The 23023-nt window shown below is 37.9% G+C and overlaps 1 protein-coding gene across 1 annotated transcript in view; it reads right to left on the bottom strand.

The window, feature by feature from the left end:
- LOC149775536 (metalloprotease mig-17-like) overlaps positions 1–23023 on the bottom strand; it is a 56555-nt gene that overhangs the window by 22543 nt on the left and 10989 nt on the right. The window contains exons 3-4 of the mRNA XM_089944432.1: positions 13037–13194; positions 8432–8475 (exon numbers count right to left, since the gene is read on the bottom strand). Of these exons, the coding sequence (XP_089800558.1) occupies positions 8432–8475; positions 13037–13194 (202 nt within the window). The remainder of the gene's footprint in view (positions 1–8431; positions 8476–13036; positions 13195–23023) is intronic.

Consider the following 23023-nt stretch of genomic DNA (forward strand, 5'->3'; position numbering starts at 1 on the left):
TGATTGTGTTGGCCTGAGTTAGCTCCATTAGCAGCAAGTATCAATACGGAGTATATTGTCATCCAACGTTTCTGGCATATGAAAGTCAACAAGAAACAATAAAGTGACGACAATTCGTTCTTTACTGAAGTAGAAAAAGAGACCTGACCTCGTTTCATGGTAACATGACGGGTTGACTTGATAATATAATCGATGGCACCAATTTGTCACGCAAAGAAACTATTTTTGACGCGAAAAAATCTTTAGAATTGAAATACCTATTTCGCAGTGAATGTTTCAGTTGCATCTGGTAGTATAACTTTCTCGGACATATCGTGGGACATGGACAAGTTAAACGAGTATATAATAAGATCAAGGCAATCTCTAAATTCCCTTTGCATATCAGTAAACAACAACTGATACAAGTTTTGGGTATGGCTGGATACAATCAGAAATTTAGTTCCAATTTTTCCATAATTGCTGAACCCCTGACGAATTTATTGAGCAAGAAAATCAAGTTTCATTGGTCTGAAAAATGTCAGGAGGCTTTTGATAAGTTATAGGCCATACGGAAGTGTGCACCAGTTCTTACAGTTCCAAATTTCAGTCAATCATTTAAACTGTCTGTTAATACGAATGATGATGGGGTTTGAGCAGTATTGATTCAAGAAGACAATAATGGTATAGATGATCCAGTGTGCTATTTTTTCTAAGAAATTAAATAAGCACCAGAGTAATTATTCCACAAGGAGAAGGACTGTTTGTCTTTGATATTGGCATTACAACACTTTGAAGTATACATTAGTTCAGTTCCTTCGCTGATTATCGTGTTTAGTGATCACACCCACTTTACTTTCATCGGCAAAATGAAAAGCAAAAGTCAGAGATTATTACGGTCGAGTTTGATATTGCAGGAATATAACACTGACATCAGACACGTCAAGGGGAAATATTTTAATAGAGGTGCACTTTCACGTTATTGAAACATAATGTTTCATGTTCCCCTTGTGTCATTCGTAATATTTCGTCTTATGTACGTTTTACCACTTGTATATTAGATTAATTGTAAGAAAAAAGCTTTTTATCGTAAATCGTTATTTTTCTTTACAAGGGAAAGTGTCATGCATATTTGATTTGATTGTTTGTTAGTTTCTTTTTAGTTCTTGTTATTTGCATACATGATATGGCAATGTAAATTTGTATTTTGGACTTCATCTTGTCCAAAACGTAACTCATTTCTGCTTGATCCAAACTGACTATTTTTTTATTCTTTGTAAAGAACTAATACATAGCTAAGTTATTCTCTATCATTAATAGAAGTAGCTATGTTTATTTGGGTCTAGCTATAGGTTTTGGAATTTTCTAAGTAAAGTTTACATAATTCAGGGCATTAAATTATTAGGTATTGTGTCTGTAATTCATGGATTATTTTGGGTTTTAAATCGCAATTCCGTAAGTTCCTTTTTCTCAGTTTCACTTTGTACTCCAGGGAAAACATTATTTGTTAAATTTTACAAAGCTTGTTGTCTTTCACTCTTGTCTGTTACTTATTTTAAGAGGATATACTCGTAACGCATTCCACGTGTGCATATTATACAGAGTGTTAGTTTAAAGTGTTGGAAATTAATGACAAAGACTTGGCTTTCACTACTCTAAAATACGTTTTGTAAAATTCAACAAACAATTTATTACCTTAAAATACAAAGTGAAAATGTAAAAAATAACATACGTTACTGAGAAATAAATCCCAAATATTCCTAGACTTTCTAGCACAAGTGATAATGATGAAAGCTTTATATAAACATTCCTCGTATTCCATAATAAATACAAAGCTGGAAATGTTGATGGCCAGAATAGTCTTTTGTTTCATCATAATAGTATCATCCAAGAATATATCACTGTTTGTATTTCACTGTAATTCCAAGTCTCTATTTCTAAGAATAATATTTTAGATGAACACTTGTTTCAGTCAATAAATCAGTTGAGTCAACAAATTTCAGCCCAAAAGAAATACTGTATAATAACGAATCTAGTTTCTGCTTCCGATGGTATTGCAGGAATAAAACGTTTTCCAGTAAACAATTCCTCAACCTAGTCCTAATACTCTCCGATTTTTGTCCTAAAACTTACCAAAGTAAAGGGTTTGAGATCGCTAAATGTAATAATCGGAAAATATGCTGCTATATACTTCAGAGTGTTGCCAATCCCATATCAACGCCTAACGTTCCTTCTCGAATTTTGAATAATTTATCTAACGCTTCTTTAATTTCTGTGAAAACTAGCATACTGGATGGTCTATAACATGTTTTGTCTTCTTGAATCAATACTGAACCAGCCCCAACATCATTTTGCATCAAACGGTATTTTAAATGATTGAAATTTGGAGCTGACATAACTGGTGTACTATTTCGTTATGGCCTTTAACTTGCCAACATCCTCATGACATTTTTCAAGCCAATGAAACTTAACTTTCTTGCTTAATAATCTCGTATGGGTCTCAGCAATTATGACAAAAATGGGGAAAATCCATGATAATATCCAGCCATACCTAAAATTCGCATCAGTTGCCTTTTACTGATAGACAGAGGCAATTCGAGAAAACATTGACCATAGGATGAATAGGTTTTGCTTGTCCTTGTCCAGCAATATGTCCTAGATATGCAACACAAGCACGGCAAAACTAGCTTTTGGATAAATTAATTGTCAAATGTGCATCACTGATTATATTGAAAATTTCTGAAGAACCTCCAAGCGATCTCAATGGGTGTCAATAAAAGATGATGACATTATCGATGAAACGTCACAGTTATCTTCACCTGATGTAACCGTTTTCATTAAACGTATAAGGCGATCCGTTCATCCCATGCGACATCACCTTTTATTAATAAAATTCATCTGGAGTTAAGAATGCCGAAATTTCAATTGCTTTTTTCCGGCAGTGGATTTTGTCATAATCCTTTCAATAGGTTTAACATGCAGACATATTTTGCTATTCTAGTTTATCAATGCAGTCATCGATTTTTGGCAAAGGAATTAAATCTGTTTCATTCACACGATTCACTTTTCTATCGTTAGGCTTGTGTGGATAATAGTATCTGGTTTAGATAAAGAATACATGGTTAACTCCAGCACTTTTGCTCGGTTCTATGAAATCATTCTTCAGCAAATACTGAATTTCTTTCTCCCAACATTCCTTTTTGAGATAATTAGTCCTGTAAGGATGCAGTTTCAAAGGTGCGGAATCAACAATATCAACGTTATGTTAGATTTTGTTTATTTATCATAGGAATACCTGTAAACAAGTGTCATGTTCACGTGATTGCTGTTTTAAATTCATTAGTTTCTTGTAGCTGCAGATGTGAAAGTTCTGGTCCAGAGAATACAAAACTTTTGAATTTTGAGGATTTTTGGTTACACCAAAGTCGTTACAGTCCGACTACATTTCGTCGCTTAAATCCTCACTGTTAGGGCGTGATTTGCATTTTTCAACGTAGCTTTAAAAAAACAGTGAGTCCTCTTGCTACGATGTCTTCAGTGTGACAGTTTATAGTGATGTCTAGCACTGGGGCATCATGCCGCAAACATGTAACATGATGTCCTACCCAGTCACAATATCGTGACACCAGGCCGACCAGTCCTAACATTAACCTCTTAATGCTGAGCTCCAAGCCAGGCAGCTGTTAGTACCATTTATTTTAGTCTTTGGTATGACTCGGCCGGTGATCGACCCTACGACCTCCCGCATCCGAGGCAACCGCTCTAACTACTAGGCCACTGGAGCGGTCTCATTGTGTTGGACACGTAGAACTAAACTGATTGCATGATTAACCTGGCTATCTCTGTCAACATATTCCTGTGACATACTTACATGGAAAAGTTGATTTTATGTTTCACCGTCCAGGAGTAATAATGGTAAAATTTAAATCACCTGCTTTCTTTTCAGCTGTGTTAGAACCATAGTACTTAGCCTAAAGAGGATTTAGTAAGGGCAAGAGAGCCAGAACTCTATCACCAAGCTGAAACCTCCTTTCCTTGGTACTTTTGTCATACATTAACATCGTTTTTGACTGCCTAGAGTGCAGATTAGTTCTTCCAGCCACACAAGCATTTTACAACTTACACTTGAAATTAGAAACACAGTCAAGAAGATCAAATTCTCCATCTCCATTTGAAGGAAGTTTCTCTTTAAACAACTTCAATGGTCCACGGACAGTTTGTCCAAAATCTGGTTCAGGGAGGATTAAATCCTAAAGGTTCTTGAACTGATTCTCTGACAACAGTGATGAACATCATGCTGTAGACACACATTAGGGTCAATAAGTTTTGGTTACCTTGCATGGTCGTAGGTGAGGGATGGACAGGATGTACCATTATTCTTCTAAATGGTTCGGCAAATGCAGGAATATGTTGCAGATGAGTATTAGGTACATTCTGATTCGCTTTTCCCACGATTTGACATGTATGGCAGGATCTACAATACTTACAATCATAACTTCTAGTTTGAGGCCAATACAAATGATTCATGATCATGTGATTTGTTTTATAGATCCCGAAACAACCAGCCAACTGCGTTTCATGGGCTAAGCTAAGAATGTCATATTTATGCTATTCTGAAACAACAATGTGATAACTCACTGACCACTCGTTACCAGTGGGTACTCAGGTGGTTGAAATATCTCATTAGGATCCCATTTTGGAACAAAATATCAAACAGGTACAATGTGACTTCAGTTTCGCTAATAGCCCTCTGAAACGCACAGGTTACCTCATAATATTTTTCCTGTTCTAGAACAAGTGATTATCATTGGTTATCCTGATTAGAATAAATATCATGAGTAGTAAGAAGAGGATCATTGTAAACCGTACCTGTCGATTGATCAATAGGCGGAAAAAATGTGACCTCATCAAAAGCCTAACCAATAAATGTATCAGCTAAGAAGCATTTTCTTGGACAAAATCAATTTAAGAGCTTTGTTTGCCATAGCTATAATAATTGTACAAACTGGATATAAAAAAGGGATTTGATTTTCGTTATGATCAATTTTCTCATCCAAACAAGGCCTGTCCATTACAATTAGATTGACTACAATCTTATCTCCTGCTAGGTATTTGCCGTCTAATAAATGCATGCCATCGATGGGTGAAGACGAAGTTTTCCGACTGTGATTGGTCCTGAGACTAAGTCTGATGACAAATTTGCACAATGGCAGGGAACATTACCAAAGCCTCACTCTACTCACTGAATAGTAATACTATTAATACTTTCATTAGAAGACGACTGTTCAGAAAAAGGCAAGGTACCTGATAATAAAAGACTCATTGAAGCTCCCGTGTACCTTAAATTTTTTTTAAAAACAAATAGTAGGCTAAAATCACCCATAAGTGGTATAGAACCTATCGATATGTATAATTCATAATTTTCAAAATCAGAAGATATTTTGACCCAGCACAATCTTTTTGCTTTCAGTACATGACCGTGACAGTGACCTCTTAGAATTACAAGCATTTGGAATGGGTCTGTCTTGATTATGTGGCTATTTTCAATTTATAGCAATCATAAACGACGTTCCATTTCTTCTTGCAATTGGTGTACATAGGGAGAGATATAGATTTCTGATTAATGTTATTTTTTCCTTCTGTCAGAAAAAGGTAAACACTATTGTCGCAAAACTTTCACTGATTTTTAAGAACGTCAGTTTTACAATATTACATATTACCCGTAACATTTAATGAACAAAAAAGACCGAATAGACCAACAAAGCAAACTAAATATAAATAACAATATATATCTTAAGACTCTAGGTCTACATTTACGCAACAGAACATAAATGAAGCCAACTATTTAAGTTCAATTCAACAAACAATTCCGTTCTCTAGAATGTAGATATAAATTTAAACGACACTACATAACTGTCATTTAAAGTCAAATTTATCCTAAATGTCCTATCGCAAGTCCAAACGTGTAGAGTCTTCCAAATGAATTCCAATATTACAGAATGTCCGGATTTACCATTTATCCTAATTTACATTGATTCAATATAGAATGTCTTTGAGTAAGTTCACAAAGATCCTCAAATAATGTGTACTATGTACAATAGTCATTCCTTCTTTAAACGCATTTCCAACATGTTCCCTGATATATATATATATATATATATATATATATATATATATATATATATATATATATATATATATATATATATATATTATTTACGCTGTATCAATGACATATCACTCGTTGTATACATTTTTCATTAAGAGGAAACTCGACAAGCCCCGTTTCCTTTTTGTGAAAAATGTATACATCTCGTGGTATTTCACTGATACGGCAAATAATTATATATATATAATGTTTGTTAAAGTAGAATTTCAAGACCTTTACGTGTTTAGAAGTGAAAAATTCCATCGGAAATTTGTGTTTTTTTTGTCTTTAATCAGTGGAATCATATAGTGTTGTGTTCAGGTAAAATTTGAGAAGAATCATCAATTTAAAATATTAATTGGAATAACAAAGTGTTCATTTCCCGACTACGACATTTCTTTGGGATTTTTGTGAATTCATTCAGAGACATTTTGGTTTATATCAATGCTCCATATCAACACTATTTGTTCATCAGCATGTTTAAGAGTATTGGACTTTATTCGGAACATTCTATAATACTTTTGGATTTGTGATAGAGGATATATGCTTATTTAGAATATAAATTACAATAGTGAATACTGTACGTTCCTCATACATTTTAACTGCGTTACTTAGTGAAATAAATCATTTGTAAATTATACTAAATTTGTTGGTTTCGCTTTTGTCTGCTACTACATATGACGTGACCCGGTCTTTGACGCAAAAGTAGTGAATAGTCGGAATCATAATAAAGACTCAAATAATTTAATTTATTATATGGTCTTTCTCTGTATACAGCATATCTTTGTGAAAGAGCTCGAATGTAAAGCCTTCATAAATAATGATAAATTAAGTTCTCTAAATGACACTTCGAAGAGTAGGATCAATATATTTGCCTACAAGCACATACTATAACAGATACAGTCATTAAATAATCATTAAAACATTGAATGTGTTCTACGCTCAGACAACTAGCGATGTTTAGTGTACCATTGTACCAGCCTTCATAAATAAGGATAAATTAAGTTCTCTAAATGACACTTCGAAGGGTAGGATCGATATATTTGCCTACAAGCACATACTATAACAGATACAGTCATTAAATAATCATTAAAACATTGAATGTGTTCTACGCTCAGACAACTAGCGATGTTTAGTGTACCATTGTACCAGCCTTCATAAATAATGATAAATTAAGTTCTCTAAATGACACTTCGAAGGGTAGGATCGATATATTTGCCTACAAGCACATACTATAACAGATACAGTCATTAAATAATCATTAAAACATTGAATGTGTTCTACGCTCAGACAACTACCGATGTTTAGTGTACCATTGTACCAGCCTTCATAAATAAGATAAATTAAGTTCTCTAAATGACACTTCGAAGAGTAGGATCGATATATTTGCCTACAAGCACATACTATAACAGATACAGTCATTAAATAATCATTAAAACATTGAATGTGTTCTACGCTCAGACAACTACCGATGTTTAGTGTACCATTGTACCAGCCTTCATAAATAAGATAAATTAAGTTCTCTAAATGACACTTCGAAGAGTAGGATCGATATATTTGCCTACAAGCACATGCTATAACAGATACAGTCATTAAATAATCATTAAAACATTGAATGTGTTCTACGCTCAGACAACTAGCGATGTTTAGTGTACCATTGTACCAGCCTTCATAAATAAGATAAATTAAGTTCTCTAAATGACACTTCGAAGAGTAGGATCAATATATTTGCCTACAAGCACATACTATAACAGATACAGTCATTAAATAATCATTAAAACATTGAATGTGTTCTACGCTCAGACAACTAGCGATGTTTAGTGTACCATTGTACCAGCCTTCATAAATAAGATAAATTAAGTTCTCTAAATGACACTTCGAAGAGTAGGATCGATATATTTGCCTACAAGCACATACTATAACAGATACAGTCATTAAATAATCATTAAAACATTGAATGTGTTCTACGCTCAGACAACTACCGATGTTTAGTGCACCATTGTACCAGCCTTCATAAATAAGGATAAATTAAGTTCTCTAAATGACACTTCGAAGAGTAGGATCGATATATTTGCCTACAAGCACATACTATAACAGATACAGTCATTAAGTAATCATAAAAACATTGAATGTGTTCTACGCTCAGACAACTAGCGATGTTTAGTGTACCATTGATTTTAATGGAAACTGACTCTAAAACAAGAACAGAAAGACGTTTGTCCTCGGTATGTTTCAAACATAACACAAACTGTACGACTAATTTGTATGGTTCAATATCTGAGAGAGAGAGAGAGAGAGAGTCCTTACCTGCAGCCCCACCATTCTTATCTTTTTCATCATACAATTCATATCTGCAAATACAAATAGTTGTTTTGTGTACTTTAGCACTATGCCATTTTGCCCACCAAAAAAAACCCCAACATTTTAATATGTATAGTGTATCTTCATATAGAGTCCAGACCATACGATTCATAGTTATGTATAAAACATATATATTAGAGAGGCCTGATGATGACAAAGTTAAAGTTTTCAGTAATAGAGGGAAAGTTGCCACCAAGTAATTACAAACCCCAACAACAAATAGATGACTATTATGTACATGTTACTTGTTACGACGAAACTAAATTTGTGTCTTTAACTGATCTTTTGAGTGTATCGTCTCTCTTTGAAAAAAGATGTATGTAGCTCTCATAGCATCAGGCCAGGTTAATGCATAGCATCAGACCAAGTTAATGCAGAGCATCAAGCCAGGTTAATGCATAGCATCAGGCCAGGTTAATGCAGAGCATCAAGCCAAGTTAATGCATAGCATCAGGACAGGTTTAAGCATAGCATCAGGACAGGTTAATGCATAGCATCAGGCCAGGTTTATGCATATCATCATCCAGGTTAATGCATAGCATAAGGACAAGTTAATGCATAGCATCAGACCAGGTTAATGCATAGCATCAGGACAGGTTAATGCAGAGCATCAATCCAGGTTAATGCATAGCATCCGGCCAGGTTAATACATAGCATTAGGACAGGTTAATGCATATCATCAGGACAGGTTAATGTATAGCATCAAGCCAGGTTTATGCATAGCATCAAGCCAGGTTAATGCATAGCATCAAGCCAGGTTAATGCATAGCATCAAGCCAAGTGAATGCATAGCATCAGGCCAGGTAAATGCATATCATCAGGACAGGTTAATCCATAGCCTCATGACAGGTTAATGCATAGCATCAAACCAGGTTAATGCATAGCATCAGGCTAAGTGAATGCATAGCATCAAGCCAGGTGAATGCATAGCATCAGGCCAGGTTAATGCATAGCCTCATGACAGGTTAATGCATAGCATCAAGCCAGGTTAATGCATAGCATCAGGCCAGGTTAATGCATAGCATCAAGCCAGGTGAATGCATAGCATCAGGCCAGGTTAATGCATATCATCAAGCCAGGTTAATGCGTAGCATCAGGCCATGTTCATGCATAGCATCATCCAGGTTAATGCATAGCATCAAGCCAGGTGAATGCATAGCATCAGGCCAGGTCAATGCATATCATCAGGACAGGTTAATGCATAGCATCAGGCCATGTTCATGCATAGCATCAGACCAGGTTAATGAATAGCATTAGGACATGTTCATGCATAGCATCAAGCCAGGTTAATGCATATCATCAGACCAGGTTAATGCATAGCATCAAGCCATGTTCATGCATAGCATCAGGCCAGGTTAATGCATAGCATCAGGCCAGGTTCATGCATATCATCAGGCCAGGTTAATGCATAGCATCAAGTCATGTTAATGCATGCAAACCTTAAACATTATCCTCTAACAAAATACTCTTTTTCCAGTAAAATCATGACTGTTCGGGTCTGCAACCAAACCTACCATTTACAGCACGTGGGACTCAGTAAGTATTGTATAAGAGTTAGTACAAACGAATGCAGTTCTTAAATTTTCTGAGAACAGATTTCCTTACATTTTTGCTGATGAGCCTTGGCCTTGATGCAATCAGTATAGTACTGATTTAAATATTTTACTCTGCTTCGTTCGAGTATGAGAAATGGGGTGTGTTTTGCTATGTGCGGTTTGGCTACATAAACAGCGATAAATCAGGTATTGATAGTGTCCTGGAAGTAGAATAATGTACCGATGTTTGTTTGTTTTGTTTACATTTATATCTCACCAAATATTCCTGGGACAGCCAGTGTGAAGAACATGACTGTAAGACTGTGTATGATTCAATGACATGTGATGGATGTGGATGTTGGAATCACTGAGAATGTTATTACATATAAAACTATTGTATATAATATATAGACGAAATAAATGTTGACTGAGTAAATGTGGAATAACAATCCTTTGATTAAGAAATGTTGATCGTGACTCAAGTCTTCTAAAACAAAAAGCGATAGTCTAGAAATTGGTCACAAAATGGCGCCATGTAACGACACACAAACGAGATGATCTGGTTTTATTGATAGTTGTAAAGCCTTAACAATGCGAATGCAATGGCAACACTCGAAATATGCTCAGATCCGTTTGGGACTACGTTCTAAACACATAATTACTTTTTTGTCTGACGTACATGTTGCCGAATATATCCTTTAGTCTTTAATCACTTTCAAAAGCAGTTTAGCTCAAGGAGCACTATCAACACTATGGTCTCTAGATATTATACAATTTTGATCCATACGTTTTGCTTATTTACTATTACTGAAAACCTGAGGACTTGACAAAGTCAGCTACAATGAACAAGAACGTTGGAAAATAAAATGCAAATGATCAAAGAAAGAAAATAAATGTGAGAGCTATTTTCTCTTAACGAGAAAATGATGAAAAGATAGAACTTCAGAAGCCAATACTACTGAATCGATTCAACGAGCAGACGCAGGAACGGAGTCAGTGACCACTTCAAATTTTTTTAAAAATCAAACACCTTCTTGGAGATATATTACATGGATAAGTTGTCACCGGAGGGGATCGAGTGCTGGAGAAACTTCTTTATTGCATACCATTTATTTACAGTCAGCGACCCGCCTCTGTGTCTGGTTAAACTATATTTAATCGTACAACTAAGAAAGAAATGACTCTGGAAAACAGAAATTACGGTGCTTCGTGGAACGTTCATGCTTTGAGTGCACCTCAAAATATTTACTCCACAGTAAATGGTGAAAGAGTTCGTTCTTATCTGAAACAACTGTAGTTGAAGCATAACTTTTCCTCTCAAGGTCAAGGTTGAGATGTTTGATGGAACATATCAGAGCTGAAGAATAATGAAACACTTAGTTTTATGGGACCAGTTTGGATTTCTTAACCATAAAATAAAATGTGCATATTAGTTTTGCTGACGGAAAGAACATTGCCAAAGTGATTAAGGCTATACTTATGTTTGGACATAATGAGTGGACAACACTACAATACAAAAGGGAGCTAGCACATCTCTGACTTTATAATATTTTCAGAAAGACAATAAATACTGATGCAAATAAGTAAATAATAATAATAATAATAATAATAATAATAAACTCATACAGTTGGGGAAATACTATCTTTGGAGATTACTAAAAAGATTTGTATTTGTTCGTTAGTCTGTTTGTTTATAAACAGCTATTTCATCATTTTATCGTATGAATATGAAATGGGAGTTAAGGATTGTCCAATGACACATTTGGGACCAATCTGTGATGTCCCACGAACACGTTGGGGCAGCCGATCTGGGATGTCCCAAGGACACATTAGCGCAGCCAAATAGGGTCGTCTGAAAGACACAGTGGGCAGTGCCATATTTAGACATAGCAAGGTCCTAAGCTATGGGAAGCAGTAGAAACCTTATCTGGTATAAAATAAAATTGAGAGGCCCCTTCAGACTGTAAGTTCATACTGTGAGGCACTAAGATGTAGCTTGTTTAGCTTATGCATAAATCATGCATTGATAGTGGGGCAACCAACCGGGGATGTCAAGAGGACATTTTGGGGCAGCCAATCGAGGCTTTCCTTTGAATCAACATCATACGAGCCAAAGTATTCTTTTTTCCCTATTTTCAAATCACTAGTAAGATCCAAAGACGAAGAATACAATCAATATAAATGTATTCTTGTTAACTATTATATACAGCCATATTCTAACTGCGTTAAAGATTTATGATATGCTAGTGTATTACAAAACGCACTGTACAAATTAGCATGATAATAACTATAATCCTAATGTGAAGAAAATAAAAGATTCTCCAATCGTCCGCCTGGTCTTTATTTAATTATTTACTTTAAGGGGTATTTGGTCTGTCATATAAAAAAAATGTCCACATAAAATTTTACAATAATATCCTTGTCAATGAAGTAGATTTTATAAAAGGTGTTTTATATAACTTCGAAAATTCCGAGGCTCTAAAATAGGATAAAACCTACAAATCTATTCAGACACTTTTACTTGCATGACAGCGTGATATATTACACAGCATATTAAAAAAAACCCCAAAAAACACAAAAAAACAAATGCAACATTTTTAAAACTGAGCATATTTCCAACAGAAATAATGTTTGCTTCACCGGTCTGTTCTATACTGAAGACAGTATTTACAGCTGATTATTAAATTCTTTGTAGGTAAAGTAGGCTATGAAACATGAAATTTGAGTGGAAAGCTTCAGAGAAAAAAATATTAAGTAAGTAAGTACCGCACGCACATTGTGTCTGCGTATTTGTAAACATCACAACATTTTTGTCACTGTTAATTTTACTGGAAGAGACAAAACTAAATGTGGCATTAAGCGTGGTACACAGTCTATGCAACGTCTTTAGTTCTGATCAGAAATTAAGGAATATTCAGATTTGCCCATCATTTAGCCGTGAGACTTGTTATGTTGTTGGCGTATTCAGCACGTAGTCCTTGTATTCACAATATATATCTGAAGAACATATTCTTACCCCGTAAAGAGCATTGCGTGGTCGTAGTCTAGATTATATTTTGAACCCACGTGCCTGTCCCAATGTGCAATGTCGTCTGCATACTTATTCATCTCTATAGAAACTACTCCTTGAATTTCCTTTACGGTGGAATGTATGTGTGGGAAGTCGGTTTTCGCCTTGATGGAAAATATGGAAAAAATGAAAATCGAAATAATCACTCTATATGCGAGAATAAAAACATTAGAGGAAAAGATTAGTAAGTATTAAGCTTCATTTTCTTATTTAGTGTCAAAGTGTGCACAAGAATAGCGACACAGGTGACGATGGATAAAGGTTGCAAGTTTACTTTTCCAATACATAGGTGGTTGAATATACGGAGAGAATGTTACATGCTACTTTATATAAGGTTGTAATAGGTATACTAATTTGTGCACACACACACATATATATATATACGCTGCATAAGCATATAATGCGATGAGATAATGCAGCACAGTATCTTATACAACAAGGCGGTTGTTGCTGTTGTTTATTTTTAGCCATATTTAGCATACGACAGGCTGTTAATGGCGGATGGTGTAACTGACAAATGGTGGAGTAAAAACCAGGGGATATTCCCCAGGAAGAACCATCGACCCACGAGAAGCTATTGGCATGATTTCACCTATAGTCATATTGGCCGAAACTGAGATTCAAACCCACGCGGGCAGAGGTAAGATGGCTGTGATCGGCAAAGACGATTTCTTGAGACCACTCAACCATCCGTAGCCCCATATAAAGTGATCAGAGGTATCTCTTTTATTCCAAATATGAACAATGCATAAACATGCAATGTACTGAGAGAAACAGACACAGCAAAATAGAGAGGAACCAGTGTGAAACAGTAGAATAAAAAGAGAGTTTTGTATTCATTATTTTAACACACCAATAACCATTTGGAAATAAATCTCTGAGTTGATAGTATTATATTTAAAAAAATCAAGAACAGAGACATCATTAAGCAAACGATTATCTGTCGTAAAATATTCATCTGATAATATTCAGGCAATATTTCACCAATACTACAACCAGTCACAATGTTTTTATAATACAAAATCATCAGTCTCACAGACTGTTCTCTCTCTCTCTCTCTCTCTCTCTCTCTCTCTCTCTCTCTATATATATATATATATATATATATATATATATATATATATATACACATATATATATATATGTAATGAAACGTAATCCTCATGTACTATGCGCTTGAATTAAAAATGGTACTGATAACCCTACATTTAACATATATATTTCTAGTCTATTTGGTACAATGGTATTATCGTGTGCAATAATGTATGCTGTAACCAACAGAGATGATGCCAATATTAATTTTATGTCTGTAAGGTAAATCCCTTTTCAGAGGAAATGCTGGAATATTTAAATATTTCTGCTATTATTTAATTATGTCATAACATGAAGTTTACAGACCCTTCGGCTCTTTAAAGGCGCTGCATTTATCATCACCCACACCTCATTCCCAACTTAAACTGTGAGTCAGAAGTAGTGAATAGGGACGGTCTAGGGACTAGGGGACTTCCATGTTAAAAAGGGTATATCCACTCTGGGGACTATGTACAATTTAACATGGGAGAAAAAATATCCACTCTGGGGACTTTGTAATTTAACATGGGAGAAAAAAAATATCCATTTTAGGGACAAAAGGAATTGAACATGGGAGAAGAAAAAAAAAACTATCCATTCTAGGGACAAGGGGAATTGAACATGGGGAATAAATCGTGGGACTGTCTAGGGACTAGGGGAAATGGAACAGAGTCGGGACCCTATTTTAATACGGTCCCGACCTGATGGGTCTATGGAAATGGAACAGGCGAAAATTGAAACAGGGAGGGGTCTCTATTTTTTATTTTTTAAACAAAAAAAAAAAATGGGGCTAGGCAATGAAAGTCAAGATCTTTTCGAGACCGATGAGTGGCCCTGAAAAGGGCCTTTGGTTTTCTTCTTCTAACTCTTCCACTTCTTCCACCATCTTCTCACTTTTGCCACTATTCCTGTCTTCTTCTTCTCCTTTCTGGCATCCAGTCAGGATGACCCATCTCTCTGAATTTCTGTTGGATCTTCATCCAGTTGTTATTCAATCTTTCAAACTCTAATTTCTTCTTCTTATTCTCTTCTTCCTTTCTCTCTTTGCTCCATTTTTCTTTTATCTTCATCACTTCTACTATCATTACCTCTCTAATTAGTTCTTCTGCTTTTATCAACTGGTGAAAACCCCACTTTACGTACCACCAGTCAGTCCAATAAAAGCTATTTTCTAGGAAGCTCCTGACTTCTATGACATGATCCAAGGCTTCCTTTAAACTACCTACTCTCACGTAAGGTGGGTCAATGAATCCTCTGATTCTTTCTACTTCTTCCTCAATCATTCCCCCATTAGATCTTTTGCTACTCCAAGACTCTTAACATTGTTCAGGCTACCTTCAAATCTTCCTTCCTTATTCAATCTTTCTACTACATAAGTTCCATCCATGATCCAAAAATAGCTATGTCTCAAATTGTTAAATAAACTTGTCACTGTTGCCATGTTCTTCTTTCCGTTATTCCGTAGAATGGTGCGAACGACGAACGTTGTGGGTTCTTGTACGAAAAGTGCGGACGTGAAGGAAAACATCCCCTAAGACCCAAATCTTATATTACCGAGATCATCACTTAAAACTCGCGGACGTGAAGGAAAACATCCTCCTACTTTTCTCTTCTCAAATTATATACTATCCACACAAACCTACGTTAGCACTTACAAAGCCCAAACTATACTATCCACACACACGCTAAGCATTAAAATCAAATCTACTATTCACACAAACCTACGTGAGCACTTACAAACACACAATCATATACATAAACACATACAATCTTAACAGGAAAAGAGTCAGTGTTTATAAATACACTACTCTACATACACACACATTGGCAAATCGATTACTATTTCTTTTCTAAAGGTTTGGGTAGCCCTGAAAAGGGCTGTTTGTTTTGAACTCCAGGGCACCTGGTTAATGATGGCACCTTCCAGGCCTTGCACCACACACACATCTTCTACTCCAATCTTTCCAGTTGACTCTTTTGACTGGGAGCGCAGAGGGAGGATGATTGGCTTCATCACCCCAATCCTCTGTCTCTGGAATCTTGTACGACATCCTCTCTCCTATTTTCTTTTCCTCCTCTTCTTCTTTCCTTTTTTGCTCCTCTTCCTCTTTTATTCTCCCTTCTTCAACAATGGCCTCCGCAGCCAGCTCATTCACTATACGCCTGGCATATTCCAGGTGCATCTGGAGTTCTAAAAGTTTTACAATTCTTGTATTCATTGTCTTGCTGATAACAGGTCGACGATGGGTAGTCCAACTGACGATTAGTTTTCAATTTAAGCGAAAAGCGCGGACGTGAAGGAAAACATCCCCTAAGACAAAACTTATATTACCTAGATCATGACCAAATAACGTGCGGACCTAAAAGAAACACTCACTCACTTTTTTATACTACCCATCACTATTCTAAAAAATTTTCATTTAAAAAATAATATACTATCCACATACGTAAAGCAGCCAAATCAAACCCTAATCTACTATCCCCACACTTCAAACAACAAAAAAAACATTATCATAATCTACCATCCACACAAACGTATGTGAGTGCTTACAATCACACACACTTTCTATGCAAGATAAACACTTCATGTGCTTATGCACGCACTTCTATTTTTTAACTTATTATAGGCAATCGATTGTTGTTTCTTTTCTAGAGATTGGGGTAGCCCGGAAAAGGGCTGTTTTTTTGTGTGCGAAGTTGAAGCTAGGGCGATCTTTTATATTCTAAGAATGCGACGTCCTCTGACGATAGGCTTTCTGACGATAGGTCTGCTTCTTCGGAAAGAGAAGAAGAACTCTTTGGTGTCGATACGACAGTCGACAAAGCCTCTGTCAGGTTCAGGTTGCTGCTGCTGCTGCTGTTGTTGTTGCTGTTGCTGCTCTCTCTGCTGTTTCTGAAGTGAATGAAATTGTGATTTCCACTTTTGGAAGTCATTAGGCCATTGATGGACACTACGTTTCCTAGCTTGAGACAAAAGAAAAGCATAATGGTCACAAAACCATTTATCTACTTTCGCATCGTTTCTAGAAGAAGAACGAGGATCAAAATGAGACACTAAATGTTCTAATGAATAGCCCAGGCTACGATGATGCAGAAAATACACACAATATTGTCCACATACCAAGGAATCTGTCCCTTGTAATTTCACATTATTGAATCGGGTGGTCTGAGCATTTCTTCTCATAAAGTCAATAATATCGAAATATTCCACACATCCTTCTTAAGGAAAGTAGACAGCTACCCAGTGGGTTCCTGAAAGATGACTGTCGTCCGTGTTGATCACATAAGCTTGATGGTCTTGAGGTTTGTGATGAGAGAGTTCATCTTTAGCACAGACGACAGGATTCCAAGAAGCCGTGTACGAGCTGTGGTTCAAAAGGTAATAAAGTTCCCAGGTATCCATGTTTTGTGTGTTTTGTTTCTTCTTCACAGGTAATAATAAGTCATCAATTCGATCCTGACTTTTTGCTTGAAAATGTCTGACAAATAACCGTTTCTTCGCTTCGTCTCCCCACTCTGATTCTGGAGAGCTTCGATACGATGGATCTCTTGAGTGGTTAATGGTGGACAAGAATGTTCACGCAAGTCTTTATACCACTGATGCAACACGACTTCGTCCGAGATGAGACTCCAAGCTTCGTCCAGATACTCGTCCAATTTTTCTTCTTGACTCAGCATCAGGTATTTATCGTGTTGAATTTGACTGGGATGATCGTTTTGACATCCATAGCAATCTTTCTTGATCAATTCCGTAATTTTTTCGACCAAGTGTTTGGTATAACAGGAGACTAAATGGGCTTCTTGTTCTGGCCATCTTGACTTCATCATGATAACTTCTTGTTCTTCCACAGTCTCCTTACATTCCATGTCTAAAGTTTCTCCACTAGGTAAAGAGGGATAACAGTCTTCCATGGCTTCTAATAATCTAGAGTGACTTCACTCAAACTGTTGATTTCTATCGTATTATCAAATTCTGCATACAGGATGACGTTCACCGTTTCATCAGGATCTCGATTTGCAAACTGAATTTCCACACGAATCTGACCGGATTTTATAGGGTGGAAATGTCCCTCGTCGCTGCCTTGGTCAGGAGTGAAATCGAAAGCCCACAAAGCATAGCCTCCTGCATAATCTTCGCACGTAATGCCGTGACTCGTGTTGGTTGATAACTGTCCGGTAGTTTCGTACAAGGACAAGTACGACCTCAAGTAATTATTCTTGTCAAAGTTGGGTCCGAAAGGTCGGGTACACAAGGTCTTGCCATCGCGACTGACTTCGATCTTGGACACACCAAAGTGTCGAAAGTAGAACGGATTTTTATTGGCAGCTCCATTGAAGGCTGTATTCTCGACGATACCAACGATTAAACGTTTGGGTAGCTGCCCTTGGAACAGATGATCTTCGATCATGGATCGTTGCCCCTTGGGAATGGTGAAGGTTTTCACTTCCACGCGTCGGATCGGATACTTGGCAGTCGTTCTGCTCAACGTGTGACTAATGTCGTTTCCCACATTAGGTAACACTTCCACACGTCGTAGGTAGAGTCTGACTTCTTGGATTTTGGTTTTGTAATCGTCAGTATCAGCCATTAAATGGAAAGCGGTGCTGCTGCGACTCAGTCTCAGGCGAACATCCACCCCGTTCAGCAAATATTTATCTTGCAACCACATGTCCAAATGCAAACGATCCATCAGTTCTAAACTTGTGTTGGCTCCCATGATTCTCTTTCTTCGTTCTACAAATCCCTCATTGTATTCTTTCTTTTTATCATTTGTATCAGTTTCAAATATTTCAAACTGGTTTGCGTCGTCAGCTTCCCATACCACACAGGCATTGAGATGAGTGTTCTTGGCGTCTATTCCGTACGTCAAGAGATTTTCCAGGTAGGCACGATAAGGGTAAGTATCCATGCTGCTACTAACTAGTTTGTTATTCAAGTACAAGACCACTCCACTAAACAAGGAATGCATGAAATTCTTGACGGGAGCTACTGCTTCATCGTCTATATCAGCTCCTGTCTTGTCTAGAGCTTTGACTTTCAGGTACAAGTAACTCCTGTTCAGATCTATGTAATCTTCGGGCTGTCCTTTGATTTCAAACTCGATGGGAGCGGTGGGTGGCATAGCAAACAGATCCAGTTCCGACTTGGAACAGGCGCAAGACTCTCGGTGCATCATTTTTTTCTGTTTCTCAATAATCCAAAACGTCTAAGTCTCGGACGGTTATTCTTTTCTTTGTCTTTCTAGCTTTAGACGTGTGAAGTCTGGTGAAAGGGTGTTTTCTTTGTCGTCTCTTTCTGCCTTGTCCTTGCTGAATGCCTAACTCGGTAGCGTGCAGGGCATTTATAGGTGTTTCTCGCCGGCTCAAAAGGTCTTTACCCTTTTGCAGTAAGACATTTTTGCCTGCCCTCATGAAAGCTTCTTTGGGATTTTGTTTGTCGATGATGACATTTTCGAGAAATTCTTTGCCTTGCGTCAGTGCGGCATCTTTCAAGGCGTGCAATCCGCGTGTCACCATCGGTTTCAAGACTGGGGCCACCGAACAAAAGGCCGATTTCACCATATCTCCTAAACCGTGTCCTCGCTGTCGAGCAACCCCTCGGTACACTGGATACATGACTTACGAATCGTGAGAGAACCGTTTTCTAAAATGGAGTTTCACCGTGACTTTTCCTTTGGTGAATGGAATATTTTGTCCCAGATCTCCTTTTATAGCAATGTTGACCGTGTCCAAATACGACTTACTGACAGGCAAATAGTGAGGATTTACAAATTCGCGGTGTACGTGATAGGTGTTTCCACCTTCCTGCTCATTGGTTGTGGCACTATCCACTTTGAAAGGAATGACACGCAGTAATGGTACGGAGGTGTGTCCCACCACGTCATACTCCACCACATCGGAGTATACAAACATCAAATTCAGTCCTTCGTTCAGTTCTACAGGGAATCGAACAAACTTGTAAAATTCCGTATTGCTGTTGATCTTCGGTTTAAAATTTGGAGCGATTTTTGTGTCTCCACCTAAAATATCAAACAAGTCACGATTAAAACCGATGGACAACGTTTGGGTATCCTGGAATTTCATCAGTAAGCGAGGAGCCACTTTATGGTACTCCAGGGTGACAGTTTTTTTGATTCTGTTCAGGGCTTTGCCAAAGGCTAACTCGAACCTGTAAGCAATGGTATCCACCAAATGTTGGCCACTAAAATAAAACCCTGAAGGAATTTTCAAGGTGTAGATACTGAAGGGTGAATTATTGGATGGTCTTGTGTCCCCTGAAAACCCGATTTCTTTCATGGCTTGTTGAAATTGTTCGTTCATGATTTCTACCTCAAAAGTGTTTTGCTTTTCAGTGATGTTTTGGATTTGTGTAGGGTGAATCATTTCCACTAAAGCCACTTCCCAATGGGCTTCGTGATCTAATTGGATGGCCTGAGGTAATTTGGCCATGTAACAGCACAACGTGTTGTTGGGAAACACCTCCATGGAACTGTCACTGGGTAAGGTTAAGTAAAATTGGTTTTGGTGACTCATAATTCCAGAGTTCTGTGACTGTCCAAGGGGTTACTGGAAGTCAGAGGAGTATCTCCGCCCAAAATGGGGTTGTTGTTGTTGTTGGAGTGGTGACTGACACTGGCACTGGACACAAGGTTCCCGTTGTTCCCGTTGGAAGAGAATTTCAGGGAAGGATTGGGAAGCAGGTAACGGATGTAGCTGCTCAATAAAATGGTCCACAATTATTTGTCTCCTTTTTGCAAACTCAAATTGGCAATGCCTGCCCCGATGACACAATACACCGCGAAGATTTGGCAGAAAAAGACGATGTGCGTTTTAGGCACACGTTCTCCACACCACACCCACAAGGGTTGTTTTTGTAAATCTTGCAGAGAAGAACTGGGTGAAGGAGTGGTAGCCGTAGTAGCTGCGTTTGTGTGAAAGGGCATGATGGTCACTTCTTTTTATAGTCGATGACTTGTGAAGCGTCGATCCAAGAATCAAAACTGGGTGGATATCCTTTCCAACGTACTTTGACTTCTTTGACACGTCGTTTGCCCACTTTACGGGTTCTGCGTTCGAGAATGCTTTCGATGTCGTACACGTCGTCTTCTTTTTTGGTGACACGTTGTAACTCGGGTAAGTAAAATGTTCCTTTGAGCACTTCTCCGTTCATGTTTTCCAATTTATAGACGGCAGGATGAGGGCCATGCACTCGTCCAGTGACACGAAACAATTCGGTCGTCCAGTTAGGTAAGTAACCTTTGTCGAAAGTGCGTTTGGTTTTGCCAATGCGTACCCAATCTCCTACGGCCAACACTCCGCTTCGTTCTCGGGAGTCACCTCTTGCGGGGCACGTCGAATGCTTCGATGGTAAGATTGGTTGTACGCTTGCACCAGGTGCGGTAAGATGTCGATGTACTTCACATTTCCACATGCGTTCTTTCAAAGTGCGTTGAAAATGTTCCACGATGCTGGCTTTGGTTTCTGGATTCTCGGTGGTAAAAAAATGAATGTCACGTTTCTTTCTGGAAAGCTTGGTTCAGAAATTCGGTGCCTTTGTCCGTTTGCCATCGAAGAGGGTGACGACCGCTTTGTTTCAACACCCGTTGCAGGGCTCGCACTAACTCACTGCTCGATTTGGAAGTCAAGGGTACGACCCAGCCAAATTTGGAAACGACGTCGATGACACAAAACAAGTATTTGTAGCCGCGATTGTAGCTGGCCAAATGAGAGACATCGGCTAAATCGGCTTGCCATTGATGATCGATGCCTTCCACTCGGGTGCGACTTCTGGAAAACTTGCGTCGAATGGGTTTGTGAAAAGTGTAAGTAGCTTGTTATTGTAACCATTGTTGCACTTGAGGTAAACGGAGACTTTTCAGTCGCGTTTTGGCAGCACGATAAAATTTCTGAACTCCTGCAGGATGGGAGGGATCGTAGTAAATGCTGGCTAACACTTTTTCCATTTTGTGTTTGTTTGTTTGTTAATAAGGCACCCACTCTTGGAGGATGCTACTCTTTTTCTCTTGGGGTATTTTCTTGGATTGCAATGCTTTGCGTGTGCGACCGGCATTAGTTGTCGCAGAGGAGGATGTTTGAACAGGGGATATCTTTTCTTGTTTCACATCTGTCTTCACCTTCTTTTTCTCTTCTGATGAAGAAGGGGTGGTCATCGTCTTTTTAATCCATCCAATTCTGGAGGTAGGTTGTGTTGTTAACTTGCGTACTTTTTCTGATGAAGTTTGAAACCCTTCTTCGTCTTCTTCTCCTTTTTCTGTCTTGGTCACTGGTAGTGGTGGTGGTAGTAGTGATGATGGTGCTGACTTTTCATCAAGGTCTTAAAATCTTTCAGAGTGGGAAGAGCTGTTTCGTCTGAGGCTTTCTGGTGAAAGAGTTGCAGTCGTTGCAAGAGTTGACCGTACTTTTGCGATTTTTCTGTTTCGGACAAATCTTGGCGATCCATCAAGGACTGCAATTCGTGTTGTAACTGGGACATCTCGCTCAAATTGGGATTGGGAGGTAAATGCTGGGTGTGTTGTTCTTGCCAACGATGGTGTTCCATCCATCGTTTGTAAGGCACTAAAGCTAGCTTTCGTCCTTCCATGGGGTTGTCAAGGGTCAATTCTGAGATCTTGGGACTTCAGAGGGCCTTTTTATCTTGCTACCACCAGTACTCCCAACATGGTTCCCAAGACTCCTTTCAGCAATGGGCCTAGCATGAGGGGTAAAATTCCTCCACGTTGGACCAACATCTTCTTCTTTTGACGAATGGGAATTTTCTTTTGAACCATTTGGCGAAGAACGTGACGATGTTTGCCTAAGCATTGTTTCTGGTGTTTGGACAAAGGGATCGTGCCTTTCTAC

This window comes from Sinohyriopsis cumingii, chromosome 19 (genome assembly GCF_028554795.1).
Source record: "Sinohyriopsis cumingii isolate HCF-2022 chromosome 19, ASM2855479v2, whole genome shotgun sequence".
NCBI lineage: Eukaryota > Metazoa > Mollusca > Bivalvia > Unionida > Unionidae > Sinohyriopsis > Sinohyriopsis cumingii.